Here is a 17,238-nt window from a genome sequence, read left to right as displayed (position 1 = left end):
AAAGGGCCAGGCATGGACAGGCCGAGCCCACTCGGGACCCAAGTTACAATAATTACGAAAAAAATTAATAAATGAAGATCGGGTGCTTTGAGATGTGTGCAGTTTTCTAGAGAAGGAGTATTGGAGCAATTCCCTTATGTGATTTCCATACATATAGGAAGCAAGCAGCCAAGCATGCATGTTGCATGAGGCAGAAGCAAAAGCAGAGCATGAGGCAGAGAGCAACGCAGTAGTAAGCTACCGTGGGCCAAATTGTCAGCCGAATATCCTATCCTACCAACGTGCAGCTCCAGCTCCAGGAATTGAATAAAAAGTAATATCGATTGATGCAAGTTCGATGCGTAAAATCCTCTGTTGTTCAGAGATGTAATTCCCTGAATTTTACACTTCAACGGCAAATGTTTCAGGAGGCTATTCTCCAAAAGCTTATATTCTGAACCGGCAGACAAAGCAAAGCTAACCATCACACATATGCTTATTATATACTACTTTTATAATTAAAAAACTGACAAAGCAAAGCTAACCATCACGATACTAGTGCTTTTATAATAAAAGCTGGTAGCTTGCTCAGTCACTAATAAATAATTATATAAGTACATATATTCTGAACTGGCTGGGGAAGCAAAGCTACCCAGCACTTGTCGCCCACACGCCCTCTATATAAGGCATGCATATGCATATTTACAATGATGCATCATCGATCGCCACTGCAAAGCCGCAGTGAGTGCACAAGAAAGAACACATAGTGCAAGCACGTACTAGCGGTGATAGATATATAGATGGCGATGTCGTTGAGCTCCTGCACCACCCTCCTGATGAGCTGGGCGGCGGCGCCGCCAGCGCCGGGGAAATCCTCTCCCGGCGCCGGATCACTCATGCAGCAGCTCCGCAGGAGACAGCCGCCGCCGGCGGCGGCTTCGTCGTCAGTAGAGGCTCTGCGTTGGGCCTCCTCATCATGCAAGCTGCAGGTGGAGTCCCGGTCCCGGCGAGCTGCTGTCTTCGCGTGCCATGCGCTAAATAAGTACTCGTACCACATCGACCCCACTGGTAATTACTCCAATTTAATTACCTATTATCATTGTCCTATCCTATACATATACTGCTAGTAATTAATTAAAGTAATAATAAATTGTTTTTGGAATGAAATGAAATTAAGCTCTGGTGTACCGGCCTACAACTACATTAGCGGGCACCAACTGGAGAATCTCAGAAGACAAGGACAAGGACCTCATCATCCTGGAGCTGGAGGTAGGAGAACTGACCCAGGATAAACTGGAGGTTTCAACAACGGACCACGTGCTCCTGGTCGTCAAGTACACGGGCGACATCAACGACGAGTGGCGGGCGAGTTCGCTGGACGTCCGCCTGCTCATGCCGCCCGGCTACGACGACAAGAATGTCGGGGCGATGATGGTGTCCAAAGGCTGGCTCAAGATTACTATCCCCAAACCCAAGCACCAGCCCAATAAGATACCAATCTCCTCCTCCTCGTCGTCGTCGCCATAAGATATAACATACCAATGAAGAAGAAGAATGTAGCTGCTTTATTTTACCCTACTCTTAATCGGCAAGTGACGAACAAAAACGGTGGATATGAGGGGACAAAAATCTGGCAGACTGAAATTTTACCTTTTTATAGAAAGGTATAGATTCTCACTTCTTAAGAAGACATATATTTTTAACTTTAACTAAATATATATAACAAAATATTAATAGTTGTGATGCATAATTAATGTTATTAGCTAAATCGCTGAATATATTTTTATAATTAATTTTTTTGAAGATATAAATATTTAAAGTTGGAAAATTCAAAATATCAACCAGTATGTACCCCATATTTACTTGTACGTAGTATTATGGTATGGGATGGAGGGGAGTAGGTGTCCAGTGTCCCGTCCCGTGTCTGGGGGAGCACGAAGCACGCATGACGCATCACGTGACATGGACGTTAAAACTCTCCAAAGACCCCTAAAAAAAGGGGGAAAAAAAAATAGGTGCGGATCGTCCTCACCCGGCGTTGTGCGGACTTCCACTAAAATTACGACGCGTGGACGAGTACATATGGCTGACTCCGCGTCTAGCGCTGGCTTGCGATTGAACTCGGCTCGATGCGGCACCGGCTGATGACACCACACCTCGCCCTAGTCTCGTCTATCTCTCATTCTCAACGTCCCTACCTGATTACCGCCTGATGGCGGTGGCCGTCTCTCGTCACTCGTAATTGCGGTGCTTTTTCCAACACTATGTAAAAAAAGGAAATCACAGACGCGCGATTGCATAACTGGAGGTTAACACGCGTCTGTAATAGCTTGTTACAGACGCCTGCTACTGTTACTGTTTTAAAACGTGTCTGTGATTTTCCTTGTTACAGACGCGCGCCATGTACAAGCGTCTGTAGTTCAGTACAGACGCTTATTGTCAACACACGTCTGTAACTATGGATTCTGAAGTTCCCCTTGGTGATTCTAGCTGGGCCGTTTGGCCGTCCGAAAAATTGGCCTGTTAAGCCGATGTGGCTCGACAATATTAATTGGGCCGTTTTAATTTCTTTTAGAAAGAAAGTCATCTTTTTTAAGGTTTTGCCGCAAAAGACGTATGTGCATGTTTTATGTAGACTAGCAAATTTTCTCAATAAATTAACTTAATTCATACAAACAGATAGAGGGAAAAAACAAAAAAAAGCACCCAATTGGATGGCTACTGTTGAAGACGATACAATAAATCAACAATAAGTATAAAACCACGTATATGAAAAGCTCTCGCTAAACTTGTCCATATATATTTTAAATTACTAACAACTTGGCATAAAAGGCCACATGCACAATTTTACTAAATGTGCTCCACATCTATACATGCCTTCATGGGTGAGTGGCACAAACAATAATCTTGATGCATATGACACGAATATCATGCAATGAAAAAAAATGGAAGACTTAAACCATAAAAAGTGATACTAACCAAGCACCGTAACATGTCCTTACAACCATTAAGTTCGAACTAACAATCACACATAGTTCATCACAATAGACTTACATAACTGGAATATAAATAGAAAGGAGTCCAAGGTCCATACATAAATATCTTCGATAAAAGAGACGATCACAAAAGTTCTTCCCCTGTGGCGTCAAGAGCCAAAAAAAAAATATGTCGGCAAAGAACATGCCTCACTTGTCATCAGCAACATTGTCGTCCTCTTGGATCCCATCGGTATCCTGGTTGCCAAAGTCCGAAGGGCCGCTCGCGGGGAAGAGAGTGTCGAACGCAGGGTCGAAGAAGTAACTTGCTAACCCATAGGTAGCATCAGCCCATCCAGAGGACGAGCTAGCAGCTACACCCTGGTGTGCACCGGACGAGGACTGGGGCTGCACAAAAGACTGCTGAAACTGTGGGTGGAACCAAGCGGGCTGTGGAGGAGCTGGAGGAAGAGAGTGAACCGGAGACAGGGGCACACCAGCCTGCACTGCTATCGCCTTTCGCTGAACCTCAGCACGGTGGAGCTCCTCCTCGACGGTGCGCTGGTGTTCTCTGTTAGCCTCATGGATGGCCATGCACATCCCAAACACAGATCGAAGAGCCCTCATGACAAGACCCTGGTCGGCCTGAGTAGTAGCTGCTGCATTGGAGGTAGTGTCTACAGAAGGCAAAGGCTCAGATTGTCGTGGCTTGCGGCCCCTCCTCGGTGCCGTCTCATCAATCCGCACAGGATGATACACCTCATGGCGCATCTCTTTGACAAACTCCTTCTTACTGACTATCTCAATCATCTTCATTATATATGGAGCATGAGAACAAGACCTTTTAGCATCCCAAGAGGTCAGCTGAATCTGCTTCAAAATGAAACCAAAAGCACTGAAGGAGTCTTCGTTATCCTCCTTGAGAGCAGCCAAGAAAGGACCCATAGTAGATAGGATTTCTGAAGCACCACCAATCTTGGGGACCACAGTTTGCCTAACCAACAAATTAATGTAGCGATAAACCTTTCTCATTTTCTTGAGGGTATAAAATTCTTCCATGGTGGCACCCGTATAGTAAGCAAAAGATATATCAATGTTACGACTAGGTGAGCAATCAAGCCATGGCTTCTCAAAGTCATCAAGGTCAAATCCAAGAATTTGAGCAAACCTAGGATAAGAAACAGAATACTTCTGACCCTGTGTGCGAAAGTGCACACAACCATGGTCCGTATCTGTAGGATCCTCGTACCAAACGGTTGCAAAAAATTGAGCAATGATCTCATTGTTCCATGGATATTGCATAGTCATGATGTTCTTGAAGTTGTGCCTCTCCAAAATAGCAAGAGCCTTGGTCATTTCGGGATCATCAATGCGAGCACAATAGTTCCAATCGATGCACTTCTGCTCTACCACTGGCTGAACTTTAGATCGAATAACAGAATTGTAGTAGTCCAGCTGAAAAGGAGTTGCAAACCGAGGATCAAGAAACTCAACAACATCAACCTCATCAGGACAGACAAACCTTTGAGCAAAAACTTGTCCACTATAGTTCCGGGTGTAGTCCTTAGGTTTAGGTGGGTGAACATCATAAGGGCTGCGCCGCAACGCTTCTTTAATGTACAGGTTGTCGGTCACCTGAACAAACTCAAGATTCTCATTGGGCAAATCTAAATCAGGAGCATGCTTGCGGACACGAGCCTTGCCACGACCAGCTAGCACCTTGCGTCTGCCACTCGATGTCACTGCAGCAAGCCGCTGCCCACGCTTGGGAGGTGGCAAAGCAACATCCTCATCACCACGGCAAATCCTCTTGCGAACCATACTGCAAAGAAAAGGCGTGCACGCATAAGAGATAAGGTGCAAGATATACGAAAAGGCAGGGGCAGAACCAGCGTTAATTTGTCAACTAACAACAATGACTTGCAGTAAACATAATTGTTTAGATTAGTACTATAACTATAAATAAAGCAACAAAAATTACAGCATCTTCGAGAACTTTTATTAAGTTAACTCTCTAAATCATCATTCAGAGAGTTATTTGGATAACAAAAATGCTTCATATATCTTTGTACCCTATAGCTAAAGAGACTATTGGAGCCTTTTTATAAAAAATGTCTTTTCCAATTATTTAGAAGGAAAATCAAGAGCCTCAAAAAATTTCAGTTACAGGAACAAAACAATTTCAGAGAAGTTGTTACCAATGTTCAAGTGGAAAATAAAAAGTTCAATTATGACATTACTAGAAATAATAATGGCCTTCATTATGGTACTCCCAAATAACCATGAGGCATCCATTTAGTTAAGTTGGGTAGAATTATCTATTACTTCATTGGAGGTAACAAGTGAAATACGTATTTAGTTATTAAGTCAGAAAAAAGTCCTTAACTTTTTCCTATTATATTCGATGTGATAAAAGATTTCGACTATTAAAACTTTGCATATGGGAACGGGGTTGATTTAAAGTCACTCACTTCTTGCATTGCTGCATATTTCATGATCTGACATGTGGTATCTTTCACTGCATGGTAACAGCTGTGCTGGCTGTATTGAAAATCACAAGCTAGCTGTGTTGACCTATACCTTTTGTACATACTGTAATAAACCAAAGCCCACAGAGCACAACACTGCCGATCTTGTAAAATGCGTGTGGTGAACATGGATCATAATTGCCCAGCTATAAGTATGATAACTGAATTCTGATGCGTTAGTACTTTTTGATGATTGTTACTTCACTTGTTTATTCATTAACTACTTCTGTTCAAGTGCAGATAGGCAACTGTGTGGGAGCATCACAGCATCAAGTGTTTTTCAATTTCCTTATATCTGCAGTTATTAGTTGTTCTAATACTGCTGGGATGACCATATATGCGAGTTATAAGATGTGGCCCTCTGTTGATTTTCAAACCTAGCATCAAACCATCACTCCGTGAGTGATTACTTATAATATATGCTAGTTTATCAGTCAATGCTGGTATAGGAGTATTATTGTGCCAGCAGCTGATGCTTAATGTGGCTAGGAGAATTGCGCTCGTCAAAGCAACACTCTTGACAATCCCAGTCCATCGCGCTATGCCTGTCGCCGTGGGCAATCAACGCCATTTACAAGCTACGCAGGGCGTTCATGTGGGCAGGGGCAGACAATGTGCAGGGCGGGCGATGCAAGGTTGCCTGGCCAAGCGTCTGCAGGCCCAAGTAGCTTGGTGGTCTGGGCGTCACTGACCGCAGGAGGGTGGGAATCGCGCTGCGCGTGCGCTGGGTCTGGCGAGACCGTCTGAACGGTCAACCGCCGACTACCAAAGAGGGCGTCGTGCTAGCGCTGTTCCAGGCGGCAACTGTTTTCCACCTGGAGAACGGCCAATCAACTTTCTTCTGGACAGACCTGTGGCTAAAAAGGTCTAGTATACAAACGTTGGCGCCCAATGTGTTTCAAACTGTTAAGGCAAGAAAGAGGAAGGCAACAGTGGCGGAGGCACTACATGAGTTTGCTTGGGTCTGCCACATCCAGGGAGCAATCACTATGCAGCTACTGGTTGAGTTCGCAGGTCTCTGTGACATGCTAGATCAAGTACAACTTTCCACTGAACTGGATACATTCCTCTGGGGGCTAGGCTTGCTCGGGTCTAGGCTGCTCTGTGGCCTTGAAGCAAATTTGGCTCACTATGTAATCTTGTCTAATTTGTTAACTAAACTTCTGGTTGTGTTCTGCTCTGTAACTCGGTAACCTGTTTATTACCGGGTATTATCACTCTCTCCACTTAATGAATATCACGCCTTCGCGTGTTCTCAAAAAAAAAAAAATTGTGCCAGCAGCTTATAGTTATATTGATGAAGGAAACACAGATCTCAACCATGAGTTCACCAAAGGACTTGCATGGAGAGAGGGGATTTCAGAACATTGTGAGATTTTTTGAGTGCCCTTATCCAATTTCTAGAGTTCTGTTGCGATACTCGAACACTGGCAAGTTGCAAGATAATTCAGGGTCAAAGCTTCTTTAGAGGTAATAATGACGTGTACATCAGTAGAGTTAAGTCCATTTTTCAAAGGTGTTAGAAAAGGGTGCTTGCAAAAAAAAAATAGCTCACAATAGTTCATAAGCCGTTGTGAGCTTTAGCAAATAATCACTTAGATTTACATATGACACGATGGTTTGGTTCTATAATGTATATATAGCATGTACACCCAATTTTCAATAGTAGCCACTAGCGCAAACTAATGATGCAGGCGGGGCGGGTTGTGGCCAACCGCAAACCCACAAAGCCCGTCGCAAGCAAATGCCTGCGGGTTTGTGGCTGTCCGCAAACTAAATTACGTGGGTAGCAAAGTTTCGCGGGCTTTGCGGCAGCAAACGTTAGTCCCGCAGAGATCCGCAAGGTGCATAACTACGTCTATAATAGCGCTTTGGTTGCCAGCCACATGGTGGATGAGAAAGCTACACTCCTGACTAGGCGTCTGCATCTTGCAAAAGCAAGCAGCAAGCGCTAGGATGGTAGGATCTGCCATGTTGTTCCCATCCTCTCCTGCCTACTACTCTTCCTCCACTCTAGCCATGTCTCCAACGCCTGCCATGGATGCAAGGCCCGCAATTTTATCTGCGGAATATAGCTGTACAGGCACAAGGAGAAGCACGGGAGGCCGACACCGACAACACCGGGAGTTGCGATAGGGATAAACAAGGATAGGCCTTTCTTGCGGGTTTTGCGGGTTCTGTGCGGGCTACAAACAATATCCAGTGGGCTTTGCAGCTAAACAACGTTTAGGCCGCAAACAACTTGCAGCTGGGGCATGGTCACCGCGAACCATAAATTTTGCGGGGCCGGCTGGTGGGTAGCGTTAACGACCCGCCCCACCTGCATCCTGAGCGCAAACCCTAGCTGATGGATTTTGCAAAGAAAAAGACTTGGGGTTGCAAAGCAACAACAGATCGGGAATAATTGAACACTAAATTATGAGGGGGCAAAAGGAATCGACCAAAAGCGAAAAACGTGAGCAGATCGGACAAAAAGAACTCACCTTGAAAAGGACTGTCACGTGTTGGAGAAAAAGGACCAGCGGGATTTGGAAAGCACTTGGATTGTCGCTGTCGGGCGGAGCTGGTCCTGGCGCTGCAGATGATGGGGATGTGTCTGCCGACCTCGCTGGCCCGGGCGAGCTCGCAGTAGGGCACGACGGCGCAGCCTAGATGGAGGGGCTCCGGTCGCTGCCGCGAGTGGGAAACGCACGGCTAGGAGGGCGCGTGCGCTACCACGCACGCACGGAAACGCAGGGAGGGGCAGCGAGGGCCGAGGGGGCAGGGAGGCAGGCAATGCTGGCGAGATGCAGGGGAGGCGGGCGGTGCACTTCTGGGACGGCTACGCGGCTCAGTTCATTCGCCGCACGGCGTAGAGGGTCGCGCGGCCCGTCGGAAGGGGGGGAACAGATAATGTTCTTTTTTTTCCTAAAAAACGGCAGGGGTGGACGCGCGAGGAAAGATCGAGGTAGGGCGAATGAATTAGCACCTTGGCCATGGAATATATCCAGCCGAGGGTCCTCTGTCTTGAACCACGATTGAGGAAAAAAATCCAATTGAGACGGCACTATTTCCAACCTGCAGTCCTCTATCTTCAACTAAACTGATAGCTCCAATTTGCTGTTGTGGTGGCACTGTGAAGCTTCACCAAAAGATCATGAACAAGATAGATGAAACTTCAAGACTCTTTGTCGAATTGGGTAGAGACTGTGAGGGTCTGTCTTCATTGCGGGGATGTAGAAGGCTGGTGTGCTCGATGACAGGGGCGGCCATGCATGTGTTTTTAATTTCGTAAAAAGTCTATATTAGTACTCAACGCATGTGTCTAAACATTGAATGTGACGGGCAGTAAACTTTAACAAGAGCAACCAAATAGGGATGCATGGAATACAAAAATATACTATTTACATGTAGTAGAGAATAATTTACTATACAAATCTTTTGAGCCTAATTACTCCACGATTGGACAATAATTATCAAATAAAACAAAATGCTACAGTGTATTTTCAGTTTTAACACCCCTACATCCATTATTTTGTTGTTAACTATTTTTCTATTTTATATTTTGCGACATTCTTCATCCATTTTACTAATATTTAATCATTTACATTTTTAAAAAGATTAAGTAGGTACATCATTACTCTTTTAATTTACTCACTAATTATATATTTTCATAATTAATGTTTCTGCAACACTTTTTATTCTACCCATTTCTTGATTTGTTTTCTATAAAAGTTCCACAAGCCTAAATACATAAACTCTCTTCGCACTATTTTTTGTAATGTCTTTCACAGGCAATTTCACTTATATTTGTTTATTTATGTTTAAAGAATATGTAAACACGTATTTTAAAAGTATATTTTACTTTTGTAAAATTATTATAGGTACGTTAAGCAACACTTTCTAATCTCATTTTGTTTCTTTGATTTTCTTATAAGTAATTACTTTCAAAAACAAAATGTTAATCGATATTATTTTCTTTAAGCTATGTTGGCATTTCTTTAAGCTAAGCTATGACGACATACCCAATTATTAACGTCATGGCAACAGGCGGTCGGACCGGTAAAAGACCGAACCAGAGTCTCTACCAGTCCGGTACACTTAAAAGATCGTCTGTGCAATTGAACCGGTAAAAACAGGTTAAACCGGCCGGTTTTTTACAGTTCGAACCGCTTTGGTTTGTAAGAGGGCGTGTGGTGCGGCTGTGCTGTGTGGCGTGGTGCTAGGCTGCTAGTTGGTGGACTACTGCCCCTGTCATTGGTCCGCCCGCCTGCAGTGACGGATCTAGAGAAATTTAGAGGGGGGTGCGATCATAAATAATGCACCTAGCCACCGATCACATGTTTATTTTTCCATGGCGTGGTGTGTTGACCTTACCGGTTCAATGTCCGGTCCGGTCCTAATAACTATGTTCTATACTACTTGATGCTCAACCATATATAGCTTGCGACTAAGTAGTGAATACGTAGTATTGCGCGACTTAATTGCTTGTAGCAAATAGACGTATACATAAACCAACAGAGAGTCTGTGAGTCATCCACCCTATCAACAAACCGTCTGCAATCAACGCAGATCCAAGTCTATCCAAACGAAGCCTAAGGGAAAAGTTTATGGTAAACATGGCTGAATGCTGCTGCCTGACCAGTGCAACCACCAGCCAAAAAGTCAGCAACAGCAGCAGCCATTCGAATTCAAAAACTAACAGGACTGACACACATTGAAATTCAAATAATACACCAGTTCATTTGCATATATGCCAAACACCATAAACAAAGATTGTCAGCAGTACAACACAAATCACAATACTCCAGTTCTTACATATATCCCATCTGAGCCACAACCTGGCCTGCTAGGAGTTATTGCATTAATGCATCATCGCTCATATGCAATTCACATATAAAGCACTACTCCTAATTGGTGAGGTGGCTCCACAATTCAAAAGTTGTACCCATTATCCGGTACTTAACCAAGAACAACACGAAGGACAATTGGTCAAAATGCACCTACTAACTTGTCCTTCTTCCTGCCATCGGCTGCTACTCATCCGACTGGAAATCTGCATTTTGTCAAGGCCTAATGAGCACCCAAAACAACTAAATCAGTTGACTACATAATGACTAACGGAATTGGTTTCACTTACCTGTCTTCCCAAGCAGACCTAGGCCGTAAGTAATCCAATCCCTCACTTGTTCCATATCATTTGGGTCACTTAATGCCATTGCTGTCACTTTACTTGAAGGGCCAAGGTCTGGTGCTTGCCTACGCCTCCCCACACGATGCTTTCCCTCCAGCCCACGCACGTAGTTGTGCAGTGCAAACAAAACCAGAATTATCTGTGTTTGTTTAGTTCCTGGATAGTGCGGTATGCTTTTGAGCATCCTCCACTTTGATTTTGCGACCCCAAAAGACCTTTCAATAACACTGCGCAACCCCGCATGGTGCCGGTTGAACAACTCCTCCGCGTCTTGCGGACCAAGATTCTTGAAGTCCTTGGCCCGAAACCTCTTCTGCGGATACGGCGGCATGTAGCCCGGCCCAAGTGCATACCCAGAATCCACCAAGTAGTACCGTCCTGCATACACAAAAATTCCCAATCAGTAAGCAAATGCAGAACACAAAACCATTACATTACTACACCCAACGCGACAACTAAGGTAGCCATACCGTCTGGTGGGATGGGGAAAGCGGGATCCTCCTCTGCCTTCTTTTTCACGCGCATGTCATGCGCCGAACCCTCTGTCCCCGCGCCAATGTAGGTGAACATCATGTTGAAGTCACAAACAGCAACAACATTTTGGGTAGTCACACCATATCTATTTATGTGGTCCAAACGAACTCCATCATCAACTGACACTAATATGTGAGTTCCATCCATAGCTCCTATGCAGCCATCAAAAAAGGGTGTGTACTCTAACAACTCATGTGGGACTTCACCATAATTGTAGTCCCTTGGCCTAATCACATCATTTGCAAACCCAGTCATGGCATTCAGAACTACCATAAAAATTTTGGAACATGAGCTCAATCCCCTCATGAACCTTTCATTCATTTGCCTCTGACATTGATTCGTCCCACATGCCCAAAGAAATAGGCCTAATGCTTCACGTGAATCAATGTTTCTAGTGGATGATAGACCATACCAAGTCGTTAATAAGCTATGCAACCGTTCAAAGTTCTCAGGCAGCATGCGAAAGTTGTTATAGCACCTATGCTGATTTTGCAACACGTTGTGCACCCATTGTCGACCGGTGATGTCCGGCTGACCCAACTGTCGGCTGACTTGTGGGTGTGCTTGCATCGTGGCCCAGTAACAATATGCTACACCCGTTCCTACTGTCACCATCTCGTTGAAACTATTCTCACTAGAATTATCACTGTCCTCACTTTGGTCCATGACAACACCACCCTACATCAGACAGTACGCATTGAAATATTACATACGGAAACACTGCTACATGAACAAATGAAACAAGGAGAAGCATAGCATGAACAAAATATGAAGACATCAAAAGAAAGTGCAGTGCAAGGCAAATATTACCACAATTAAACATACCACCAATATGCAGTTCTATTATCTAGTGTTGGCACTGAACCTAGAACACAAATTAAAAATGCCACTATACGTACCTTACTAATCGAAGAGATATCCACGATTCACGCAGTCCGTAACAAGTGCACGACCATACACTGTTGTCCACAGCAAGACCCTGCACTCATTGCAATTAAACAGGTCAGCCGCAGATATTGTACCAAAGCACAAGCAAATTACATTAACAAAAACACAAAAACCACAGAAATCAGTTATGAAATTGACCATAACATACAACAGAATTATAGAGCAAAGCAAAACTGCTTTGCACAAGTAGCTCAGTGAAAAAAAATTACAGCCTCAAGTCAGCCCATAGGGCAGTACATGCATGTAGCCGAAAAAACACAAATCAATACAAGATGCAAACAAGCGCAAATGGAAAACGATACAAGACATGGAAATGTCATCCGAGGTGTGCACAACACAAATGGAAAACGATACAAGACATGGAAATGTCATCCGGTGTGCACTGCACTGAATGAGGCACCCGATCACTACTTGGGGTTCCCATTGACATGCCATGCGAGCCACGCATGACGCTCTTGTGCATTCAGCAAATTCTTGAATTCCCTACGGTACACTGAGTTCTTGAACAGCTCCAATGCAACGAAAAACATAGTTGAACATCCTGGCACTCCATCATCTCGTAAAAGCTTCATTGCTTCATCGACCTCAGCTTGTTCTCGGGTCCGTTCTCGATCACGAGAACTGCTCCTAGCAGCAATGCTTTCAGAAATACGGGCCATGTACTCCCCCATGTCACAAGATTTCTTCTTCACCGGGCTAGTTGCACCATGCTCTCTAGAGGGCCTCTTAGACCTAGAATTGTTGGTTGAGAGTCCAGGCGGGAAAACTGGCGGAGGGATTGCATCCCGATGCCCCCCGGCTGACATAAAAATGCCTGTGTTCCTGTTACGGTCACCGTACAATGCTTCAAGTAGAGCCAGGAACTTTGGTGCCTTTCCACGTGTTGGAACTGGTGAGCTTGGATCCTGGAAACAAATCGAACAGTACTGTAAGTACTTCCTGTGTACAAGACATGGGAGTATGGAACCAAACTATGTAGAGCTGAAAATGTGAGCACACATACCTCTCCCTGAGGCTGGGAACCGTACTGTGTGTCCCAATACTCAGGTTCTGCAGCAATGTCACCTGTGCGTGGTTCCCTACCGAGACCAGTGGCTTTCTGGCTTGCTTTCCATTTGACATATGTGCTTTTTAGGGCATAGAGTTTGTTGTTGCATTGCTTCTTATCATAGTGAGGGAAGTAGGTGTAAACGTTGGACCACCCAGTATTAGTCAGCCCAAGATAACTGAAGTTCAATTTGTCCTTCTCTTGAAGGCACAATGTCAGCAAGAGCCTTGTCTCCTCATCATTCCACTGTGCGCGTGACATCTGTCGGAACATGCAAGTGCTAATATAGATTGGGGCTATGCAAAATGAGGGCACTGAACCAAGCATACATGTGAACAAAGTAAAAGGCATTGTGTAGTGAGCAAGAGAGTATATACTTGCCTTCCTTGCGCGTTTGATGAGCCGGGGACGCAGCTTGTATCGTGCAGCTTCCGGCGGTGAGCTGGAAGCTGTCGACGAAGGTGCCAGTCTAGGGAATTCGGTAGGAGAGCTGCAATACAAAAAACAATGAATTAGGTTTGTTTTGTCCATTGCAGTTTAGAATGCAGTGCCGTGCTAAATTCATAATGGCATCCATCTTTTAGGGTGGATAGAGGAGTTCATGAAGGACTACAAATGATTTGCAAATAAAATGGGCTTCACTGAGCTTAGCCTTTGTGCTGCCTCGCCTCGGAGTGTGAGCAGACTGCTCGTCATCGAAATGTGACAACTTACAACGAAATCATGAACAATGATGGGGATTGAAGATACAAGAGTGCAGGCCTTTTGTGCTTCGAAAACCCTAACCGTTACCTGAAACAAGCACACTAGGAACAGCCATGGGCTCCACACCATGCCCTAAACGCTACACCGAGGCACAGAGCGCAAATCCTCCCACTCCCCAAAATAGGAACTCTAACCATGGATTTGTCCAGTTTAAGTAACCAAAACCCTAGAAACAGAATGGTACATGGAAAGGGGATGAGGAAATAAACGAATCGGGGGCGTACTGGAGAAGTTGAAGGAGCGCCGGAGAAGTTGGAGGAGCTCGTGCTCCGACCACCGCGGAGTCTCCGAGGCGACGACGCATACGGGCGCCGGGGATGGGTGAGTGCTAGGGGGTTGACGGAGAGGCGACCGTTGATAGCGTACGGGTTTGGTTCGGCAGCGAGGGGGGAGGGGGGCACGGTCATCTCAAAAATAAAAATAGCTCACAATAGTTCATTAAGCCATTGTAGCTTCAACAAATAAGCACTTAGATTTACATATGCACATGGTTCGATTTGTATATAGGTAGCATCTACACCCATTTTAACTACTTGAGTCTGCCACTAGCATCAGATCGGGACTAGTTAATTAAGCTCTAAATTAGGACCGGGCCAGAGGAATCGACCAGAAACAAAGATCATGCGCACATCGGACAAAAAGTAATCACCTCGAGAAGGACCTTGGAAGGGGACCAGCGGGATTTGGAAGGCACTTGGCTTTATTGTCGCTGTCGGGCGGAGCTGGTCCAGGCGCTGCAGATGATGGAGGACGAGAGCCGATACCTCGCTGGCCCGGGCGAGCTCGCAGTAGGGCACGCCGCTGCGCCTGGATGGAGTGGCAAGTCGCGCACGCGAGTGGGCGGCCAGAGGGCGTGCGAGCTGGCACGCACTCAAGCAGCCACGGGGGGAAGAAGCGAGAGGGCAGGGGGGAAGAAGCCGCACGGCTCGCGGCCCGTCGGTGGGAGGGTGGGACGATTAATGTTATTTTTTAAAAAAATCGCAAATAATGGAGGTGAAAATTCCAGGACGGGGTGCTCTGGACGCACGAGGCAGGGCGAGTGAATTTCCAGCTCGGACACGAAATATATCCAGCCGAGGGTCAGTCAACGGATTTGACGTCCCAGGGCAGGCGTGCGCAGGTCTGCTGCAGCGGCACGCGATTGCATCCAAAGACGTGCTGCTGATGGACGGCCGGCCCTGCTACACATGTGCGCGCGCGCGGCGCTGCCAACAACGTTTTGGATTCTTGTTCCGGTGCAAGCATACATGCGTGGTCTCGTTTATTGCGATAGTACAAGCTTAAGCTGCTTCTAAATTCTAATCCACAGAGAGATGTTGTCTGGTTTTTGTTTGCTTCAATCCAAAGTCATAGTTATTTCGTTGTCTCAGTACTTGCCTGTTTAAGTGTGACAGTAGAGGTGCATCAACTATTCCTTTGTCTTTATTGTGTTGTGGCAAAGAAGGTCATGATGACAGGTGTGAATAATGGTGGTAGGGCCTTGTTTACTTCCAAAAAAATTTGCAAAATAGGAATAGTAGCAATTTCGTTTGTATTTGACAAATATTGTTCAATTATGGACTAACAAGGCTTAAAAGATTCGTCTCCTCAATTCCGACCAAACTGTGTAATTAGTTTTTATTTTCATCTATATTTAATACTTCATGCATACGTCTAAAGATTCGATGTGACGGGGAATCTGAAAAATTTTGCAAAATTTTTGAGGAACTAAACAAGGCCTAGGTGGCGGATGAAGCGTTTGTGATCCAAGGACCCAAGCTGGGCCCCACCATGCTCAGCCAGGCTGCCTTGCTACCGCCTTGGGCTCTTCTAGGATGGAAAAAATGCTTTGGATAGGGCTGCAGATGAGTGTAAGTACACAGCGAGCCGACCGTCATGGACGTCCGTCCGAGCACGTTTGGTTCCTGTGCTCACCAAGCTGAATGCTAACACCAACACGGTTCGTCTCGTCACATGGAGCTGAAGAGCACAGCACAGCGGAAGGTCACATGTGGCTCAGCACACCGTGCTGAGACGGCTCGGGAACCAAAGGCGGACTGGTGCAGGTGGTGTCCGCAGCAGGCAGCCTGCGGCCGCACCGAGTCCCGGTCCGTGGCCGGCGTGGTGGCGTGCAGCGTGCGCTAGGCTAGGCTAGGCTAGTCTCCCCCTCCCACGTCGTCCCGTCCCGTCTTTATTAACCGCACCTACTCGCTCGCTGTCTCGCCCGCCGTCGTCCCCCCAGCGCGAAATCCCCGAGTCCGCGGCGGCCTCGCTTGCTCGCACGCCAAGAAGATTCAGAGCGACTTAAACAAGACCCAGACGCATCGTGCCAAAAAAATGCAGGGAAATTTACGCGGAGTTCACTTCAGGTTACCTAACCTAATACGTGATAGAGCACACTGCACACAGGACTGACATGTTTTCGTTTCCTGACAACCCTCAACTGCTGTTATGGGTACGGTGGTGCATGGGCTGGTCCTCCGGCGAGCCGTCCCTGCTCTTCTTGAGCAATCCCATGTCATCCTTGGCCTTGACGGCGGCGCACCCATCCTGCTGCATCCTCTGGGGATAGTTTCAGCCGAGAGAGCTCAACAAGTACACTGTAACCACCCTGCATAATAATAATAACTGAATCATGCAACCACACTGAACCGATCACTCCAACAATCATAAGAAAAATGAAATGAAGCCGCAGAATACTGTAGTATGAGTATTTCTTTCCGGCGATTCCTGGCCCAGTTCCCAAAAAATTTGCAAAAACTTTCTAGATTTTCCGTCACATCGAATCTTTAGACGTATGCATGGAGTATTAAATATAAATGAAAATAAAAACTAATTGCACAGTTTGGTCGAATTTGATGAGACGAATCTTTTGAGCCTAGTTAGTCCATAATTGAACAATATTTGTCAAATACAAACGAAAGTGCTACTATTTCTATTTTGTAAAAAAAAAATTGGAAGTAAACAAGGCAAGTCGACGATAGCTCAGTTTAGCGTCGGCGCGCGCCGTGGCGAACAATCGTAATCAACCAGGATCGAGTCAATCAATAGTCAATACAATCTAGCGGATCGGATATTGGAGCCGTACCCAGCTAGCGTCGTCGTACCCTTGAAGCAACGGGAACCTATGCTTCTGCTCCCACCAGCCCTCCGAGATTACCTCTCGGCAGGCCACCTGTTCAACAAAGATGCCGGCGTCGTCGGCAGCGAGCTCCACCTCCACCCGGTGATTCTGTTGCCCGGGATGGGCTGCAGCGACCTGGAGGCACGGCTCACCGCGCAGTAAATAAAGCTTCCTTCTTCTTTTTT

General features: G+C 45.8%; 1 protein-coding gene and 1 pseudogene across 1 annotated transcript; both read left to right on the top strand.

Annotated features, from left to right (window-relative positions):
• On the top strand, positions 681–1,729 carry LOC110435735. Its single transcript, XM_021461708.1, has 2 exons — positions 681–1,047; positions 1,157–1,729. The coding sequence occupies exons 1-2, from the start codon at positions 780–782 to the stop codon at positions 1,504–1,506; spliced, it is 618 nt and encodes a 205-aa protein (XP_021317383.1). The 5' UTR covers positions 681–779; the 3' UTR covers positions 1,507–1,729.
• Positions 5,458–6,950, top strand: LOC110435620 (annotated as a pseudogene).

Source organism: Sorghum bicolor, chromosome 5, assembly GCF_000003195.3.
Source record: "Sorghum bicolor cultivar BTx623 chromosome 5, Sorghum_bicolor_NCBIv3, whole genome shotgun sequence".
NCBI lineage: Eukaryota > Viridiplantae > Streptophyta > Magnoliopsida > Poales > Poaceae > Sorghum > Sorghum bicolor.
The sequence above is the reverse complement of the archived record's forward strand: the minus strand, read 5'-3'. Positions and strand labels throughout refer to the sequence as shown.

Excerpts from the sequence above, each read along its gene's own strand:
- LOC110435735 (XM_021461708.1), top strand. The coding sequence starts at position 780 with ATGGCGATGTCGTTGAGCTCCTGCACCACCCTCCTGATGAGCTGGGCG. Across the intron at positions 1,048-1,156 it reads GTACCACATCGACCCCACTG|CTCTGGTGTACCGGCCTACA; the intron begins GTAATTACTCCA and ends AATGAAATTAAG.